We start from the raw sequence: 21,312 nt of genomic DNA, 5'->3' as shown, positions 1-21,312 counted from the left end.
ATGGGTAGCCTCAAGCTCGATCATGAACTTGAAAATGATTCACACATGACGGTTAACCCTCTAGACCTAGAGGAATTCAGGAGGCAAGGCCACATGTTGATTGACTTCATTGCTGATTATTACCAAAATATAGAGAGTTACAAAGTCCTAAGCCAAGTTGAGCCAGGTTACCTTAAAAAACTCTTGCCAGAATCTGCCCCCTATTATCCTGAATCAATTGAAACCATCATCCAAGATGTGCAAAAATATATTATACCTGGGATCACACATTGGCAGAGTCCTAATTACTTTGCCTACTTCCCTTCAAGTGGTAGCACTGCAGGTTTTCTTGGTGAAATTCTAAGCACTGGCTTTAATGTAGTCGGATTCAATTGGATGTCATCACCAGCTGCAACTGAGCTAGAATGTATTGTCATGGATTGGCTTGGAGAAATGCTTATGCTACCAAAGTCTTTCCTTTTCAAAGGCAATGGTGGAGGTGTATTGCAAGGGAATACTTGTGAGGCCATTTTGTGTACTCTAGCTGCAGCGAGGGATCAGATGCTAAACCGATGTGGGAGTGAGAAGTTGGAAAAGTTGGTGGTCTATGGGTCTGACCAAACACATAGTGCACTGCAAAAGGCAGCTCAAATTGCTGGAATCCACACAAAGAACTTCCGAGCCATCAAAACTACGAAGTCAAATTCATTTGGGTTATGCCCAAACTCTCTAAGAGATGCAGTTCATGCAGATGTTGAAGCTGGGCTAGTCCCATTATTTCTATGTGCCACAGTTGGGACAACCTCAACAAATGCTATTGATCCAATAGGACCATTGTGTGAAGTAGCAAAAGATTTTAACATATGGGTTCATGTTGATGCTGCATATGCTGGAAGTGCTTGCATTTGCCCAGAGTCCCGTCATTTCATTAATGGGATTGAGGGTGCAAACTCTTTTACTTTGAATGCACATAAATGGTTCCTTACAACTCTAGATTGTTGCTGCCTTTGGGTGAAGGATCCAAGTGCCTTGATAAAATCTCTCTCAACTAATCCAGAGTTTTTGAGAAATAAGGCCACAGATTCAAAACTAGTGGTGGACTACAAAGACTGGCAAATAACCTTGAGCCGAAGATTCCGAGCCATGAAATTATGGCTTGTGCTAAGAAGCTATGGCGTGGCTAACCTCAGAAACTTCCTGAGAAGCCATGTCAAAATGGCTAAGCTTTTTGAAGAACTCGTAAGAAACGATAATAGGTTCGAAGTTATGGCCCCTAGAAACTTCGCTTTGGTTTGCTTTAGGGTTTTGCCATGGCCAAATGATATCAGTGTGGCTAATCATGTGGAACCAGTAAATGAGCTAAACAAGAAGCTGCTAGAGTCGATCAATGAGTCAGGGAATGTGTACATGTCTTCCACTGTGGTTGATGGAGCATACATAATCCGGTGTGCTATAGGTGCAACTCTGACAGAGGAAAGACATGTGATTAGGGCTTGGAAGGTTATTCAAGAGCATGCAGATGCCTTACTCAGCAAAAACTAGTGTAAAGGTATTGACACTAGTCACACTGAGTTTGCTTTTAGTTGCCAATAAAAGTAAAATAAGCGTGCATGAGGTGGCAATTTGATGCCATGCACAGTCCCTAGCTTATCTTCTATATATGTAAGATGCTTTTAATTTTATTCTACAATATATCTTTTTATTGACAAAAATAATTCGTTATTATGTGGCTGTCGTTTGATGAAAATTTTATTTATAACTGGCCTAGATAGAATGGACCAAATTGTGTGTCTATAATGTAATATTTATTATTTTTATTGCATTTTCGTGGCTTATATTTCATACTTTTCAATTCAAAAATTAAGAAAAAAAAAATGAATTCTTGAGCTAAACTTGAAAAAGCAATCTACAAATAGAATCAATTTAACGCCTAGTTAGTCTAATATAGACGGAAGGGGATTGAAATTGACTGAGTGGACCAAATTGAACCGAAGTAAACCTAATTGGACTAAATTGAAATGAATAAAAACTGTTTAATTTTTAGGGAGAACAATTTATCTTCAACAAATTTTAGAAAAAAAAGATTATATATTATATTACAATACAAAATAATTATTTATTCATATGCATCGCTTGGGTTTGCTATTAGCATTTTTAGAAAAAACATTATCCATTATATTACAATACAAAATAATTATTTATTCATATGCATTGCTTGGGTTTGCTATTAGCATTTTTATAATTGTGGGCCACTTAAATTAGTGTGCATGGGATGTGGCAATTTGATGCCATGCCAGTGGCAGCTCTAGAAATTTTTTTCAAAATACTCCTTAAAAAACATAAATTACACAATTTTATAAAAAAAAAAATTCATATATTGAAAATAATAACAAAAAAAAAACACAAATAAATAAAGTTTTACGACTCCTTTCTGCAAATTTTCATATTTTGATATAGTTGCCTAATATATATATATATATATATATATTGTATTTTATAATATGACCGAGTGGACCAAATTGTGTGTTTATAATGTAATATTTATTATTTTTATTGCATTTTCGGGGCTTATATTTCATACTTTTCAATCCAAAAATTAAGAAAAAAAAAAGAATTCTTGAGCTAAACTTGAAAAAGCAATCTACAAATAGAATCAATTTAAGGCCTAATTAGTCTAATATAGACGGAAGGGGATTGAAATTTACTGAGTGGACCAAATTGAACCGAAGTGGACCAAATTGAACCGAATAGAAACTGTTTAATTTTTAGGGAGAACAATTTATCTTCAACAAATTTTAGAAAAAAAATTATACATTATATTACAATACAAAATAATTATTTATTCATATGCATCGCTTGAGTTTGCTATTAGCATTTTTAGAAAAAAAAATTATACATTATATTACAATACAAAATAATTATTTATTCATATGTATTGCTTGGGTTTGCTATTAGTATTTTTATAATTGTGGGCCACTTAAATTAGTGTGCATGGGATGTGGCAATTTGATGCCATGCTAGTGGCAACTCTAGAAATTTTTTTCAAAATATTCCTTAAAAAACATAAGTTACACAATTTTATAAAAAAAAAAAAAAAAAAAAAAAAATCATATATTGAAAATGTAGGGGCAGTTTTTGGGGCCCAGGCCCAGCAAGTAAGTGGTTCTGGCCCAAAAGTCCCTAGACAATGAATTTGTAGAGAGCGGGTTACAGAACTAGGGCTGGACGAAGTGAATGTTAGTTAGATGTATGCCATGCAACATACTGAACGTGAGAATATTCCATTTAAGTTCACAGGATATAGGTCCGAGGAGACGTATAAGTGCACCTCTTGCTCTAGTTACAGACTACAGAATTCTTTCACCTCTCTCTCCCTCTTTTTCCTCAATTCTCTGATCCCCCTGTCTGGGGATCTCCTTCTCTTATATAGCCTCCTTAATTTGATAAGAACCTTACACTTGTTAACCATCTGGACCTTCACTTGAGTGCCTGTCCCATCGGATATCCACCTTATCTTTCTGTGAGTTGCACTGGCCAATGTAACACTGTTCGCCTGTCTTCTCCACATTAATGCGGCTGAAAAAGTAGCGTCCCTGCATTTAATGCGGCAGTTGTGGCTTCTCTCTGGACGTCTTACCTTTTCCTCTTTCCTGCTGTGTGTGGCTCATCCTACTACCCACGTTTGTCTGGGACGGTTCTTCACTGTGGAGGGGGCACACATTGGGCCCATATTTGTGTGTCCGAGGAGACATTCCTCCTCGGATGTCTTTTAAAACAAATTGGGCTCCACAAGATTGGGCCATGAGCTTTACCTTTGGGTCGTGGTTGGGCTCCGTGCGGGGCCCAAGGCTCATTATTAGCTTTGGAAATTTTACCCCTACAAAAAATAATAACAAAAAAAAAACACAAATAAATAAAATTTTACGACTCCTTCCTACGAATTTTCATATTTTGATATAGTTGCCTAATATATATATATATATATATATTGTATTTTATAATATCTTGTGCACTTCACAATTACATACGCTTGCACAGTTACAGAAAAGACAAGAGATAAGAGCCTGAGTCTAAGTCACAGGTCAGACTAGTCTGAGGACAGTCGCTGAGTGTAGTTAAAGAAATATAAAACATTAACATTACACAAAAGGACAAACAAATAAAGGCAAATAAAGGCAAAGCTAATCAATATTAGTTACTGTTGTGCATGTGCTATTCAGTGTTTAGTCCGGAACATCAGATATGAATCAGATTTTTCAATTCCATAGAGAAAGAGAGAGGGAGAGAGAGATCGCAGAGGAGATCGAGAAAAAATAGAGAACTGAGATGTCGAGGGTAAAAATTGAGAATTAATACTATTTTTCTAACTATATAATTAGTAGGTATGGTTTTGAAATTATATTTTTTAATAACATCTCGAGTCTTTGAGACTTGATTTATCACGTGATGTCCACCTAAAAATCAAGTCTTAGAAACTCAATTTATATATCAACTCTTAAATACTCGATTTGTATGTGACGTGTTCCTCACCCCTCACACATCTCACTCGATTTTTTCTTTTTTAGTAAGTTTACACATGCACCAATGGGGATTGCAATGTCATGCGCTAAGGAGCTAGTCAGGCCCTTAGCTTGCACGTGTCCCCTCTAAACTTTGGCTTTGTTTGTTTCAGTGTAAAATATTTTCCGGGTGTAAAATATTTTCAAGTGAAAATATTTTCGGGAAAGGAAAATATTTTCTAGTGTTTGGTTGCATTTTAAAAATTATATTAGAAAATAATTTTCAGTGTTTGGTAATATTCTGAAAATGCTATTTTCCTACAAAATTTTTCACACTTTCTCAGCCATTTTCTCATCTTCCAACCAAATTTTATATCAGAAAATCCACCACCAGCCACACATTAGCACCCACAGACAATCTACCACTATCCACACAAAACCCACCACCAAAACGCCACCACCCACACCACCACAACAACAACAACAAAATTAGAGATCAAAGAGATCAAGCAGATCGACGAGAGAGTGATTGGCGAGAAAGCAGATCGGTGACGATCCAGGTAAGGGTTTGTGAGTGGCGAACCATTGAGAATCGAGCTTCTTGACGACCCTGATTTTGAAACCGATTCAGTCGAGCAAGAGCGATGAGGCGGTGTCGGGGTTGGAGATCTGGATTGTGACGATCAGAGGATTGTCGGGATGGTACACATCCTTGTCCGGTTGGATTTTGAGAGTGGGAACTCGTTGACGGAACTTGAACTCAACGGTGGTGGTGTTCGGTGGATTTCAATTCAAAAGGGAGAGGGAGATCGAGAAAGAGAGAGATCGGCGGTGCGAATCGAGAACTTGGCGGTGCAAACTTAACGGTGCGATCTCGTCACTACGTCTGAGGTTGGGGCGCATTTGTGAGTCCTTCTTTCTCTCTCTCTTTCTCTCTCAGACTGTGTCTATGAGTCCTTCTTTCTCTTTTTCTGGAAGTGATTTGAAGGTAAAGTAAAAACGAAAATGCTTTTACGCTCGTGAGCCTTAGTTTACGGTCGACGCTGAAAACAATTTCAGTTTGACCCAATTTTCGATAACTACCAAACACACACATTTACAGAAAAACATTTCCGAAAGTGGTTTTACACGGAAACAAACACAGCCAAATTTGTTTTCCCTCGTCAAGAAGTGGTAAAGAAGATGGGAAAACAAACAGCTCAGTTTTGAGCAAAAGAAGACAACACGTGAACAAACTTTTATTTGAAAATAGGATTTTACTAATGTGTGCCCTTAGGGCACATAGATACAATCAATCACCAAAATACTTGCTTCACTCTACATACTTCACACTTCATCAATGGGAACCAAAAAAGGCTTTGTAGAGAACAATTGAGTTGACAGTACACTTCTCCCAAAAAAACAAAAAAGAGTTGACAGTACACTTCACGAGTAATTCTTAGGTACTCCCGGAGCACGGAGAATGGTGCTCCCTCCTCTCACATTGATGGTGGGGTCCGCTCATTAAATTCATGATGAGGTTCACAATGAATGTGAGAAGAGGGAGCACCATTTCACTATACTCCTGGACTATCTAAGAATTTTCCACACTTCACAAGTCACACTAGCTTAGATACACACGACAACCACTTACTTTTATAAGATACACTCAATCACCAAAATACACTTGCTTCACTCCACATACTTCACACTTCACAAATGGGAACCAAAAAAGACTTTGAAGAGAACAAACAAAAGAAGAGAGTCCATGCCATGTGAGAGGTCTGGTAAGGAGCAAAAGAAAGCACTTGTGACGAAAGAAGAGTCCATGCCGTGTCTCACGTCCTAACCATCAGATCAGGCTAATATCAGTTTTTTTGATTGTTTCTTTTGGGTTGAGTTATAAATTGAGTTTGAATACTTGCTTTAAAAGTCCTAAATCGAGTTTTAGAAACTCTAGATATTATTTAAAAATATAGTTTCAGAACCATTCATACTAATTATATAATTGGAAAAATAGAGTTAATTTCCAATTTTGGCCCAACTGAAACACATGTTTTCAGTTTTTAAACAATATTATACGTATATTCACATACTTTTTTGTATTTTCACACTTTTTTACTCGCACGTATTTCTACACATATTTTCAATCAACAAAACACATGTATTTAAATGTATCAAACACCCCTTATTTTCAGAGAATTATCAAAAGAAGAATACTTATTTTCAGAGAAATCTCTGGAACTTATGAACATTTATTTGCATTGTAATTCTGCTTCTTTTTTAAATGTAAGATAAAACCACTAAACAGTTTTGTGTATAAGTATCCCTAGCAACATTTTTTTTTTTTTTTGGGTCTGGTACATGAAACTGGAAAGCCCCTACCAACAAACTTTCTTCAACCTAATCAAACAACTATCCCTTGAACCCATGCTTGGTGTTTTTCCTCCCTTGTGCAAATATCCAGTGTACACACAGCAGCCTCGTTGTAATCCCATAGCAATATATCAACCTGTCCATCATCTTAGCTTGGCATATATCTTCAAAAAATGTGAAAGAAATCAAGATTTGATTATTGGGGAAGAAAAAAGATTAAGTTTATACCAAAAGTTTTCTGATGAAGCATCTCAGTTTCTTAAGGGAAAAATACTATGCTAAAACATTGCTAGAATCAAAGTTTGTAGAGAAGAATGAGTGCTTAAAATTAAAAAGAAAAGCTTAAAACTTATGTACCAATGCCGTGCATATCAGATATGAGAATTGCAGCATAGAAATATATGATCAAGACTAAGCAAAAAATTAACAACTGTATCCTTTTTTTCCTTAACCTAATTCAAGAATTTCAACAAACACATAAAACACAATCTAGCAACCACACTTATCATAACAACCAAAACAGAGAGTAAATGTTAGTTCTCTATCGTTGTAAGGCAGTGATAATGTAATGATGGATCAGACTTCACACTAAGATGATCGTGATGATTCTTCTCACAAAAAAAAAAAAAAAAAGAGATGATCGTGATGATGTTAGACCAATAATAATGCAAACAATTAATAAGAATGAAAAGGGAATTGATAAAGACAAGATTGGAGTCAAATGCAAAACTTCATTAATCATTATCAGTTTCAAAAATGAAACAGATTAGGATCTGGGTGTGTCATCTTCAGAACTGTAACCATGAGGCATTAACGTTAGTAACGTTTGCCTCTCCCGTTAGTTGAGAAGGAAAAAAACAAAGCTGCCAGGTGTCAATTTTTTATTGGTAATACAGGGAGTGGTACACATTTTATGATACAGAAAATGTTCATTCGATAAACAAATAATATTAGAGTGTGCCAAGTTCAATTCATTCTATTACTCATTTATGAAAAGACAACATAAATGACATTTGATTGAATAAAAAAAGAGAAGTGTTATACATCCACAATATTTTTACAATACTTTCACAATAAATCTTAAATAGTATGTTATTATTGGTTTTAATTTGAACTTATCATTAAAAATACAGTTTTGCCACCAAAAACAGCCAGTAACAATTTACGTACAACTTAAGATTAGTTGTGAAAATATTGTGAACATAACATTTCTCATATAAATAAATAAAAATGGATTTTTGCATATTATGATGAGACATTTAATTTGAGGCCAATAAAAATAAACCCACTCAATAATCAATAATGTAATATATGACTTTAGATAGAGCTTAATACTTTGATTAGCCTACCTATACCGAAACTGTCCTAAAGTTAGTATTTGTAACTTCTTCTTTAATTGCAGAAGCAAAACCATAGGAGTTTAGAGAGAGAAAAATGTGAAATTTCAAGACAAATGAAGAACAAAGAAAAAAAAATATACACAAACAACCAATTGAGAAATTTTTATAAGCAGTATATATGCATTCATGAACGTACTTGAATTTCCATTCCAGGGCCACATGTAGTTCTACAAACAGTTGACTTTCGCTTCTCCTTCACATCTTTCCTCCAGGTTAATGTGTTTTATTACACCACACACAAACAAAAACTCTCTTTTTATTCATAGTAAGATAAGATATTCAAATGAGCTATAAATAATAAAAATTCTACGAGTATCAACTCTTTTATCACAATGTCAAGACTCGTGTAGAAGAAACAAACAACGTCAAACATTCTATGGCAATAGAACATAAGTAATTCATAAGGAACCTTTAACTACTAATCATGAACAAATATAATAACTTAAGAGTCCCTTCGTTTCTATATATAAGGTAATGGTTGCTACCTTCTCAAAAAAAAAAAAAAAAAAAAGGGTAATGGTTGCTCAAAAATTTAACGTTCATGCATGCATGAGTACATTACATTATTCTTTCAGAAAAAAATGGTACAATATCCTGGGGGATGGGGGAAGAGAGATAGCTTTAGTGAATAAATTCGAAGCTAATTGGATACTATTTCTTAGTAAAAAAAATTAGTTCTTTTTTAGGTTCACTCCATGGTCATTGTTACGATCGTCATCCTGTTTCTTATACTCTACATGTTCTTTTAGATGCTTTTTATAGCATTTTATGAAACAGGCTTCCAAACGAAAAGGCTTTATATGTTTCTTATCGAGGCATAATTTCAAGCACTTTGAAGCAACTTCAACCACATGGTGGTTAACTGGCAACCTATTCTCCTCCACAAAGTGATCAAACACTCGAAAAGCACAAGCTTCAAGTGTTATAGCATGTCGATCGTCTTCACTAACTTCATGACATATCTCAAATGCATATATAAGGGAATTAATAAATTTTATTTGAGCAATATGAAGGTCAAAGGGATCGTCAGGGTTGCGGTCATTAGCTTGTACGTCAACAAGAGTAAGGATAACCAAATTCATTATTGCCAACATAGATATTTTCATAAATCTCCTAGCCATAAATTTTGCACCACCATAGAAATTTCCAGCTTTTGAGTTATGTTCATGACAATAATCAAGGCCTACACCCTTACGCCTTATATTCAATAGAATGATTACACACCTTCGAAATAAATTAATATAATATATAAATTTATTTATTCTTTAAAAAAAAAATGTTTATAAAAGGTGTGGCTTAAGAATTTTTTCTTTGGAAGTATTAGCATTTTATTTTAATTGAATTCTGTTGGGGAAAAATCCTAAATCTCCTCTATGTCTATGTGTGAATTAAAATATATAACTACCAAGCAATAGTAATATCATGAAAACAAAAAAAATTCCAGCAAGCACTATATAAATACAACCACACAAGAACACCAAATCTTACGTAAAAAACCCTCCGGTGTAGAAGGAAAAACAATGGGACAGATCCAAAAATTATCCACTATGAAATAAAAATTACAACTATCAAGTTTGTACTAAACTTGAATCCACAATAAATTGGATACACAACAAATTAAATCTCAATGAGTAAATACAATCTCACCACAAAACCAGTAGCAAAATCTTCTTCTAAATATTCCAACTCTCCATGGTTGCAACACTTAAAAACTCCATAAGAACTCTACCAATTTATCTTCCTTGTGTGTAACTCGAACAAAGAAAAATGTCTCATTTTTCTTTTTCACTCTCTCACACTCTCATTGTGTTTCTCTCTATCTCTTCGAACTGCACCTCTCAGCAAGCTGAAGCTCTCTCTTTCTCTATGTCTTGCTCTCTCTGGAACTCACACAAATGGCCGAAAGTGGTTCTCTTGCTTCAGCTTTCCATTAAAGGCTGAATGACCCTTGCATTTTTGCTTCACCCAATTTTCTTCCTTCCTTCAACATGTTAGACACGTCTTGCATCAGCTTTGCATTAAACCAAAAGCTGATTTTGTGGGGCTTGAGAAGACAAGCTCATAAATGAGCTTTGACAAGAGTGGCAAGCAAGTGGGCTAGACCCACTAGGTGTCACGCACTCAACAGTCTCCCCCTCTAGCCCACTACGGAGATCTTCAACCCAAGTCTTTAGTTAGAATTCATGCTAGTCAACCCAACACAAAGTTTTAGCTTCTCCCCCTCCATGAATCTTCTCTAATTCAAATGACTATTGCTTAACAACTAGTCTCAATCAATGGTATCTCACCTCAATGTGCTTTGAGCGTGAATGGTACATAGAATTCTTGCTCAAGTCTATAGCACTTGACTATCAAAATTAACCACATACCCATCTTGTGTCAAACCCAATTCTTGGAGAAATCGTTTCAAGCAAAGCATCTTTTTACCTGCTTCATTAGCTACAATATATTCAGCTTCAGTTGTAGATAAGGCAACACACTTCTACAATATTGACTGCCATGATACAACTCCCCCTGCAAAAGTAAATAAATACCCCGATGTAGATTTCCTACAATCAAGGTCACCTGTCTAATCTGCATCTACATAACCCTCTGAAATTGGTTTAGAATCACCAAAAGTCAAGCACAATTTAGAGATACCTCTCAAGTACCTAAAGATCCACTTCACTGCTTCCTAGTGATCTTTGCTAGGATTAACTGTGAACCTACTGATAACACCAACTGCATGAGCTATATCTAATCGTATGCAAACCATAGCATACATCAAACTCTCAACTGCTGAGGAATAAATAGTTGATGTTATGTCTCCCTTCTCTTTCTTAATGAAGAACAAGATCTCTTTCTTAACTTGAAATGAGAACCAAGAGGTGTACTGACTGGCTCGGCATGCTTCATACTAAACCTTTCAAGAACCTGCTCAATATACTTCTCTTGTGATAACCACAACTTCTTAGCTTTCCTATCACGAAGAATCTACATACCCAAAATTTGTCTTGCTGGACCTAAGTCTTTCATATCAAATGACTTAAACAAATCCTCCTTCAAATTTCCAATCACACCTGCATCTTGTCCTACTATCAACATATCATCTACATATAGTAGAAGAATAACAAATTTACCACTGGGAAATTTTTAGACATACACACAATGATCTACATTTGTCCTTGTGTACCTGTGACCCACCATGAATGGGTCAAACTTCTTGTACGACTGTCTTGGAGCTTGCTTCAAGCCATACAAACTCTTCTTTAACTTACAAACCATATGTTCTTTCCCTTTCACTTTGAATCTCTCTGACTGATCCATGTAGATTTCTTCTTTCAAATCACCATGAAGAAAAGTGGTCTTCACATCAAGTTGCTCAAGCTCAAGATCCAAGCTGGCTACTAATCTCCGAACTACCCGGATGGAACTTATCTTGAATACTGGAGAGAATATCTCATCAAAGTCAATCCCTTGTTTCTAAATGAAACCCTTGACCACCAATCAAGTTTATACTTCACTAACTTGTCACCATCTTTCTTTAACTTGAACACCCATTTGTTTTTCAATGCCTTTTTGCCTTTAGGAAGTTTCACCAAGTCATAAGTCTTATTCTTGTTCAAAGAATTCATCTCTTCATGCATAGCCTTCATCTTCTAGCCATAAATTTTGCAACACCATAGAAATTTCTAGCTTTTGAGTTATGTTCATAACAATAATTAAGGCCTACACCCTTACGCCTTTTTTTTTTTTGGCATAAACAGAGGATATATTAGATAAACATAAATAGTATAAGCACAACTCGACTATAGTACATAAAGCAAGACATAGACACTAAACCAAGCTAGAACAACACATAAACAGTCCACCAAACAGCGAAGGACACAACAGAACATCCTACTACCATAAACCAACCCGATGAGAGCTAATAGCTGGTACCAAAACAAAAAGCAAGACAACTAGACCATTATTGACCGTGACGACTCCGAGATGAAACAAAACCCATGGAGTCCCAAAATAAACATTGCCACAAAAAGGCAGGGCATGTATCATACAAAATTTCCCTTTCAGACTGAGATGCACCCCTCTTTGCCAGTAAGTCCGCACAGCTATTTGCCTCTCTCCACACATGCTTAACATGTGCCTCCCAATCCCTGTTGAGGAGCCACCTACAATCCAATATCAAGTTAGAAAACTCCATAGGGTAAACCACATTAGTATTCAACCATTTAGTAGCAAGAAGAGAATTTGTTTGAAGGCACACTAGGCGGTGACCGTTGTCCTAGGCTCGAAGCAAAGCCTCCCTAATACCCCAAAGTTCTACCATGGTATTGTTGGTAAATCCAAGGTGCAAGGAGAAACCCCACAGCCATTCGCCAGTGGCCAAACGTGACACGCCACCCACACCGGACATTCCTGGATTCCCTTTCGAGCTTCCATCTATGTTGATAGTAACATAAGATGGAGGGGCTAGACACCACCTGGTTGAAGTGGGTGATGATGGGGATGGTTGCCACACCGGAATAGAGCTGAGGAAGAAGAACTCTGTGGCATGCGATATAGCATTTTGTTTTAAAATGTGATATGGTATGAGCTTCCCTGTAAAGATTAAAGAGTTTCAGCCCAACCAAATAGCCCAAATGGTGAAAGCGAAGATAATGTTTCATGGAATATAGCATGAAGGTGAAGTAACTTTGAGTTATTTTTACACCAATCATGAAGCTCAAGCCTAAAAAAGTCAGAGATAAGTAAGTGCGATGAGAATGAGAACCAAATGTGTCGTGCAAAGGAGCAATCACGAAGAACATGAATCAGTGTTTCAATATCAGTGCAACAGGGACACAATCGGACATTCAAGTCAACGTGAGGGAAGATGATTGATATGGTATGAGCTTCCCTTTAAAGATTAAAGAGTTTCAGCCCAACCAAATAGCCCAAATGGTGAAAGCGAAGATAATGTTCCATGGAATATAACATGAAGGTGAAGTAACTTTGAGTTATTTTTACACCAATCATGAAGCTCAAGCCTAAAAAAGTCAGAGATAAGTAAGTGCGATGAGAATGAGAACCAAATGTGTCATGCAAAGGAGCAATCATGAAGAACATGAATCAGTGTTTCAATATCAATGCAATGGGGACACAATCGGACATTCAAGTCAGCGTGAGGGAAGATGATTGATTTGGTGGGAATGCGATGTTAGGTGCATTTCCAAACAAATAATTTGATTTTAGGAGGTATCTTCAACTTCCAAATCCATGACCATGTTTCAGTTGTCCTCCTTGGCCCACCATTAGACAATGATAAAAGTGAATGGTAAGCGTATTTTACTAAACATATACCGGCATGATGATTCCATACACAGTCATCATCAAGTGAAGGTGAAGATTGTGAACAAGGGATGGGCAGTGGTTGAGCATAGATATACTGGGTTATTGTGGGTGGCAAGACTATACTAAGTGGTGTGAAATCCCATTGGTGATTGTCATTAATCATCCTAGCAACCTTAAACTCATATTCCTATGAGAGAAGCGGGCCGTGAATGAGACCTCGGATTGGTCCAGGAGGCAACCAATGGTCTGTCCAAAAATTTATACTATGCCCCTTACGGACTACCCACCGTAGGCCACTCCGCAATAGGTCACGCCCCCTCAAGAGAGCCCTTCCATGAGTGAGAGCCAGTATGGGAAGTGGTCCGTATAAAGTTATTATATTCAATAGAAGGATTGCACACCTTCGAAATAAATTAATATAATATAGAAATTAATTTATTCTTTAAAAAAAAATGTTTTCAAAAGGTGTGGCTTAAGAATTTTTTTTCTTTGGAAGTGTTAGCGTTTTATTTTAAGTGACTTCAAGTATAAGTAATGTCTTTTCATAATGATCATAAGGTATCTTTATAATTTTATATAACTTTTGATTTTTTACAAATGTCAAGTATATTTGTATAAGCACAATTTTTTTTTTTTTTTTTGATATGATGTATAAGTACAATTGATTAAAAGCAAACACCTGAGAAGAGTATTCCAAAAGTCACAATACTATGCTTTCAAGTAGGTGCTAAAAAAATAGTATTAGAACTATACGTGGAAGATACTAGTAATAATAAATAATTTATGGACAATAAATATGACTGAATAAAAAAATAGATTCTTCCATATTATGATGAGACATTTAATTTGAGGCAATTCTTATTCGATAATGTAATATGTAATATGTGATTTCGATCTAACTGGTGTTTAGGCATAAAGGGAGGTAAAAATTTTAGCATATACCATCTCAAAACACTACTTTTTAGATTTTAACATCTCACTTTATAATACATCATACATCAAAAATTCTGTTTTTTTTTTTTACCACTTCATTTAAATATTGTTTTTTTATTCTCTATTTCTTTCTCTATGTCTCTCCCTTTCTCTGAAAACCCACCACTTTCTTTGCAAACCCACACCCACAGCTAGCCGCTGCCAGCCACCACCATCGAAAAAAAATAATAAATAAAACCACCCATTGACGCCACCACAACTACAACAACTGCCACTGTTAGCACCACCCACAACCATGACCACCAACCACCAAAATCATAACCAAATCACAAACCCAAACCCACAACCTCATCACCATTCACCACCAACAACCAGAAAAAGAAAAACCCTCCAAAATCACAACCAAATCCCAAACCCACAACCTCATCAGCACCAACAATTGGAAAAGAAAAAAAAAAAAAAAACAACCACTGAGAGAGACCCACACTATCAGAGACCCACCGATCAGAGACCCACACCGAACTCTTAGCCGATGACCCACGCCGATCTATCATCAACGTCGATGCCCACGCCGATTAGAGACCCATGAACCTAGACCCACAAAATCAAATCACCCAGCCATCAAGCTCTACCTCCATATCGGCGGCAACACTTCAAAGGTGAAGGGGATTTATTGTCCAGTGGCGTTTGGGTTTTGAAGTTCTGACCGACGAACCTTGGAGGGGAGGAGCTCAAATCGTGAAATTGAGAGAAACAAAAGCTACGGGGAAAGTGAGAGAGGAGAGAGAAGAAAGAAGAAAGAAGAGAAAAATAAAAAAAGAAAGGGAAAAGTGACCGTTGGAATAAAATATAATTTTTTCATTTAAGATTTTTACTACAGTAAGCTGTTATTGATAACAGCTCACTATATCTATGTGTCAAAAATTTTGCCATTTGAAATCTTTGATGGAGTGGCTTTTTTTGTGTGTTGATGGTAAAATTTAGCACATACCATTTTTAGCATCCTTAATGGGAATGCTCTAAGAAAGGCAAAGTGCTATAGGGTATATCATTTCCCACCAAAAGTTTTTATTTATTAGAAATTTGTTTAAATTCATTTTCAAATGTCTTCTTTTTTCCAAAATTGTATTCAAACCTAATCCCTATTCGTCAACTAGTTGAAAAAAAAAAATTAAAAATTCTTTTCCAATTTTTGTTATTCACTCAGTTCCCTAATTCTATAATTAAAAATAAATAAATAAATAAAAACCTCAGTTCCCTTTTTGCCTATTGTAATTCCTTGAAAACGGCGCGGCTTGGAGTTTATGACATCGTAGACTTGGTCATCATCTGCTTTTCCAGATATAAAGCATTATGTTAGTCTGATTCCCAATTAAATAAAAATTGATGTTTCTTTTTCACAAAATATTGTTTGTCATTGTTGTGCTACTGCTAAAGATTCTAGATTAACTTTTCTTAATAGCATGACCATAAAAAATGCACCTTTGATTAGATACACAATGATGTTTAGGACCCTTCTTTGGTTATATATTTCTCATATTGGATATCTATACTTCATTCTTTTCATTGCTCCCTTTAATTGTTATATATATATATATATATATATATGTGTGTGTGTTTTTTTTTTTTGGGAGTAAACAGTAATATTTATTATAACGCACACGAAAATAGTAATATTAGTGTTTTAAACCGGGTTTATAATGAAGAAAACTATAACTCTTTGAGAGAAAGTTCTAGAAGAGAAACAATGAGAAACCGAATCTTTCATTGAGAATAGATTACATGAGATACAACATATATAGGCTAACCAATCATAACAGATTTAGGCACCAACTCTATCCTAACAGAATTGTGTAATGACTAATAGAATACAAACACGTGTGTACAGTAGTGTAACTAACTAATACCACAAGTTCTTATACTAAACTACACACAACTTTACAATATTATGACTGAACTACAGGTCGTTTATGTGACCGAGTTTGTCTATGAACTTAAGCTCTGTTAACTGAGTGACTTGAGGAAGAACCATCAGCACTATCATCCTTTACATCCCCCCTCAAACGAAGGGGAGGAAGCCCCATGAGTTTGAAAGAAAGAGCACAAAACCGAGGGGAAGACAGACTCTTGGTGAATAAATTAAGTAATTGATCCAAAGTATAAATATATGTGAGAACCATGTCTCTATTCAAAACCTTTTCATGGACAAAGTGGTAATCCACTTCAATATGTTTAGTTTTGGCATGAAAAATAGGATTAGAAGCTAAGGCAAGAGCTGAAACATTGTCACACCCTAAAATTGGAGGATGATACAAATAAATCCCTAAGTCTTTGAGGAGCATACGTAACTAATACAACTCAGCAGTGGTAATAGCAAGGGATCTGTACTCAGCTTCAGTGGAGGACCTAGATGCAAGACTGCTTCTTGGTCTAACCTAGATACAACAGACTGCTTCTTGGTAGACCAGGTATTAGGAGAATTCCCTAGGAAAACAACCGTGCCAATGATTGACCTCCTATCAAGGGGATCCCCAGCCCAATCAGCATCACAATAAGTTGAAAGAGAGAGAGGACCAAGCTTGAAATAAATCCCCAAGTGAAGAGTACCCCTCAAAAATCTCAAGATCCTTTTAGCTGCAACAAGATGATGTTGACAAGGCTTACTCATAAACTGACATGCCTGCTGGACTGCATAAGACAGGTCAGGCCTAGTGAAGGTTAAATATTGTAAAGCCCCAACAAGACTCCTATAAGCAGTAGGATCCGGAAGTAGAGGACTGTCAGAAGCATGAGAATGAGCAAAAGCACAAGGAGTAGAGCAGGGCTTACAATCTAACATATGGAACTTAGATAATAAGTCCTTTGCATACTTAGATTGATGCACAAAAACACCTCCACCAATATATTCAATCTGCAGACCCAAGAAATAACTCAAAGGACCTATATCCTTAAGAGCAAAAGCTACACCAAGCTGCCTAATAATCTCAGCAACAAAAGCACCATGATTGCCAGTGATTATAATGTCATCCACATACAAAAGCAAGTAAACAACATGATCTGAATGAATAAAGATAAACAAGTTGCTGTCTACACAGGAAGCATGAAAACCCAAGTGAAAAAGCTAAGATGTGAAGTTGTCAAACCAAGCTCTAGGAGCTTGTTTGAGACCATATATAGCCTTATGCAGCAGACATACATGGTGAGGCTTAGACTGATCTTTATACCCAGGTGGCTGACTCATGTAGACTTCCTCTTGCAACACACCATGAAGAAAGGCATTGGAAACATCCAATTGCCTAAGGGACCAACCAAAGTGAACAGTCACAGCAAGAATGATTCTCACAGTTGTAGGCTTGACCACAGGACTAAAGGTCTCAGCATAATCCAAACCATATTGCTGCAAGTATCCTTTAGCAACAAGTCTAGCTTTAAACCTAGCAATATTGCCATCACTATTCCTCTTAACCTTATACACCCATTTACATCCCACAACATTCTTATTAGGTGGTAAAGGAACCAGAGACCAAGTATGTTGCTGCTTCAAACTAGTAAACTCAGAATCCATTGCTTCAACCCAATGAGGATACTTAAATGCAATAAAGTAGGAAGGAGGCTCAATACAACTCTAGTCAATCTGAACAGCAAACACTTTAGGCTTGAAAATACCATTTTTGGACATGGTAAGCATAGGATGTGTATTTGTGGCCAAAGGAAGAGGAACTGAAGCTGAATTAGGAATACTAGACACAGCAATAGAATCAAACTCAATGGGACTAGCAGAAGAAGAAACAGGTAAATCAGATGGAGGAAGAGAATGACTCAGAACAAAAGGTGTCTAGAGAGAGAGAGAGATAGAGAGATGGAATGCATATGAGATCAAGAGCTAGAGGTATTTAGATTGAAATTTATATATGTAAGTTCGGGGCAGCCGGTTTGGTTCCTTGTCAGAATCAAAGAACTAGAAATGTGCTTCAAATCAGCCAGTATCAAAAAACCTTAACCTTCACCAACTACCGCTTCCTTCATCGTCCGCAGCCCGATCTGGCAGTTTGATCGACTTGGCAATGGCTAGTTATGTTGGGGTCGGGCGGTTGATGAACAGCACTAAGCCTCTAACTAGAAGTATTAAATAGAGAATTGCAACTAAGTTATAAACTTGTTTACACGAGATGAGAGAATGAATGATATTATTGAATAAGCATAGGTTGGAGAGATTCTCATTATCCGTTTGTAAAATGACCTTCTGCCTATTAGTCTATTAAATATTTCCTAGAGACATCACATATAAACATGGACAATTTGTTACAGTAAAACTTATTTTTCTTCATCAAAGAAATTATTGCCTTTAGGCAATTTTTTAAAATAAATTACTAATGATACTAAACTAAGGAGAGAAATGTCAGCAAATCTTCAGATATCCAAAATTTCCTAGACTTGGTAAGATCCTTCCAAAATATGTTGCAGGATATCCCGACCGTTTTGCATCTGGTGAAGAACCCTCAAAACTAATTATGAAGACCAAGTTTGTTTTCTGCAAGAGTATACCAATCTGAAACAAGAATATCATTTCCAGGAACTTTCTGTGGTTGACACCCAGGTACCATTACATCCTGCAATCTCCTTACTTTGGTCTGCTACAGAAGGCACACATATATAAGATTCAATCAGCAATATGAAAGAGCTGACCGTATCCATATCAGCTATAGATGCATGGCACCATGACCATATTCAAACTTTCTAAAACAACAATATGATAGAGTGGGTCAGCAAATCGGGCTCCTTTTGAGAAAATTGCTTGTAGAGAATGACTTGAAATGCTATCAGAAAAAAACAAGCAGCAGATGACCTGGAACTCTCACGTGTCAATGTACAATTTAAAATCATATCAAGTACATGTATGTAGTTCTCAGATAAACAATGTCATTAGATGTATACAATTAGTACATGAGAAGTTGACTTACAATGTCTTGATACACAAACAGGCACATCAATAGAATTCATGTCACAGCAGCAAGGCCATAAATTGGAATCTAGTATTGAAAATTTCACAAGCAAGTAAGTGTATAAAAACACCTTCAATAACAATATGGAAGTATAGATGAGATGCCTCAAAGCAAACATAAAAAAATAAAAATATATAGATTGAAATGAGATTCTAAGAGTAAGTTCTATGCCATTTTTGCCAAATAATACTTTTAAAAAAAATTATTTGGTAAGATAGAAATATTTGAAAGTTATTTTGGTAAAAGCCTATTTGAATCTCGTATGTTGGAGAGGCAAGTTTCGGCACTGAACTAGTCTTCTGAAGAGACAAGTTTCATGTTTTAGCGAAACTCATCTCTTGAGAGAGACAAGTCAAACTTGTTGAGTTCCTTGTTTGCAGTGCAACTCATCAAGAGATGAGTTTCATGCTAGAACTTTAAAAAAGGTTATATCTCCAAATACTTTCAAAAACAATCCTAATTAACAAAATCATTTTTAAATAGTATCATTTAGCAAAAATGGTCAAGTTATATGCTTATAAAGGTTATACCGACCTTGACTAATCTGTTAAAGATTCATAGCTAACCCCAAGATTATGGGATCAAGACATGATTGTTGTTGTATTCTATTTGGGATGTCCCAAAATATAATCCTCTTTGAAAAGTAAATAAACATAATGTTGATAACTTTCTCTCTTTCTATAAAGTTTAAATTAATGAGGGTCATTTTGGAAACTTGCATCTTTAAAAATAAAAAATAAAAAAAAATAAAAATGAATTAAAAGTTTTTTGAAAAAAAAGTGGTATGCAGGAAGTAATTGATAAGCAAACAAACTGAACAAGTCATAAGAATGATTGGAAACTTTTTACCCTATTGCGAAAATGAATACAGTCCACAAATGGATGGATAAATGTATGACACAAATGGAGTAGAGAGAGAGAGAGAGAGAGAGGGGGGGGGGGGCAATGGGTAACGAAGCCAACTTTGATCTAGAAGTTCTGGACAGCTACTAGTTATAGGGATTATTAAAGAACTAGGGTTAGGGTTTTGGTGGGATTCGGGAAAAGGTAATAAAACATTAGGAATGTATGGATTTAGAAAGTGTAGGGAAAGGTTAGGATTTGGAGAAGAAACAAAGGGAAATTTTTGAGGATTGGGGGCTGGTCTAGGTTGCAAACTGTAAGCATAAACGGTCTTATGTTGTTTTGAGGGTTGTAGAGAGTTGATTGATGAATGGGTGGTTTAGGGTTTCAAATATTAAAATTTTAGGGTACGAATAGATCGCAAATTCAGATTTATTTATTTTATTTTTGATGATGTGGATCCTCACCAAGGTAGGGCCCTTTGGACCCATCCCTTGGGAGTAAACCAAGGATACACAACCCCACCTGCAAGTTCAGATTTAATATTGGCATAAACATGCCTAAGCATCACACTGAGGGTTGCTGAATTCTTCATAAATGTATGTATTATTAATCAAACATAAGACCTTACATTATATATATAAATATGTGGCTAACACCTAAAGCTGCTAGAACTTGGACTCCTTGAAACCCTAATAAGATGTGGGTTCCTTGACTTTACTACTAAGCCCAAACTAAACTCGCAAATAAAAATCCAATTACTTGATAAAATCCAACATAAGTCCCCATGGACCACTAGCACATCCCTTGTCCAGAAAACAGAAAATTACAGAATTGCCCCTAACACCAAAAAAATAAATAAATAAAGCTAAAGAAATTTGAGCAGAACCTAGTTGATGCTAAAAGACATAATAAATAAAGATCATGATTTGGTAGCAAGCCTATGCCTATCCAAGTTTGCAAGTAGTCTTGACATGATCTGATATG

At 36.0% G+C, this 21,312-nt stretch overlaps 2 protein-coding genes across 11 annotated transcripts in view; one reads left to right on the top strand and one right to left on the bottom strand.

The window, feature by feature from the left end:
- On the top strand, nt 1-1,737 carry LOC115968103 (tyrosine/DOPA decarboxylase 2-like). Its single transcript, XM_031087351.1, has one exon. The coding sequence runs from the start codon at nt 1-3 to the stop codon at nt 1,519-1,521; it is 1,521 nt and encodes a 506-aa protein (XP_030943211.1). The 3' UTR covers nt 1,522-1,737.
- A 5,241-nt stretch (nt 1,738-6,978) lies between these two features.
- Nucleotides 6,979-21,312, bottom strand: part of LOC115968102 (3-oxoacyl-[acyl-carrier-protein] synthase II, chloroplastic-like) — a 37,768-nt gene continuing 23,434 nt past the window's right edge. For 2 of the 10 annotated variants that reach the window (XM_031087337.1, XM_031087343.1), the window contains exon 21: nt 18,650-19,113. The gene's annotated coding sequence lies outside the window, so the exon portion shown is untranslated. Of the gene's footprint in view, nt 6,998-18,649; nt 19,114-19,225; nt 19,326-19,677; nt 21,166-21,312 lie in introns of those variants that run through there. The other 8 variants (XM_031087338.1, XM_031087344.1, XM_031087339.1 and 5 more) reach the window with 5 other exon arrangements.

The sequence above is a fragment of the Quercus lobata genome, chromosome 11 (assembly GCF_001633185.2).
Source record: "Quercus lobata isolate SW786 chromosome 11, ValleyOak3.0 Primary Assembly, whole genome shotgun sequence".
NCBI classification, from domain to species: Eukaryota; Viridiplantae; Streptophyta; class Magnoliopsida; order Fagales; family Fagaceae; genus Quercus; species Quercus lobata.
Note: the sequence above shows the minus strand (reverse complement) of the source record. Positions and strands in the feature narration are given on the sequence as shown.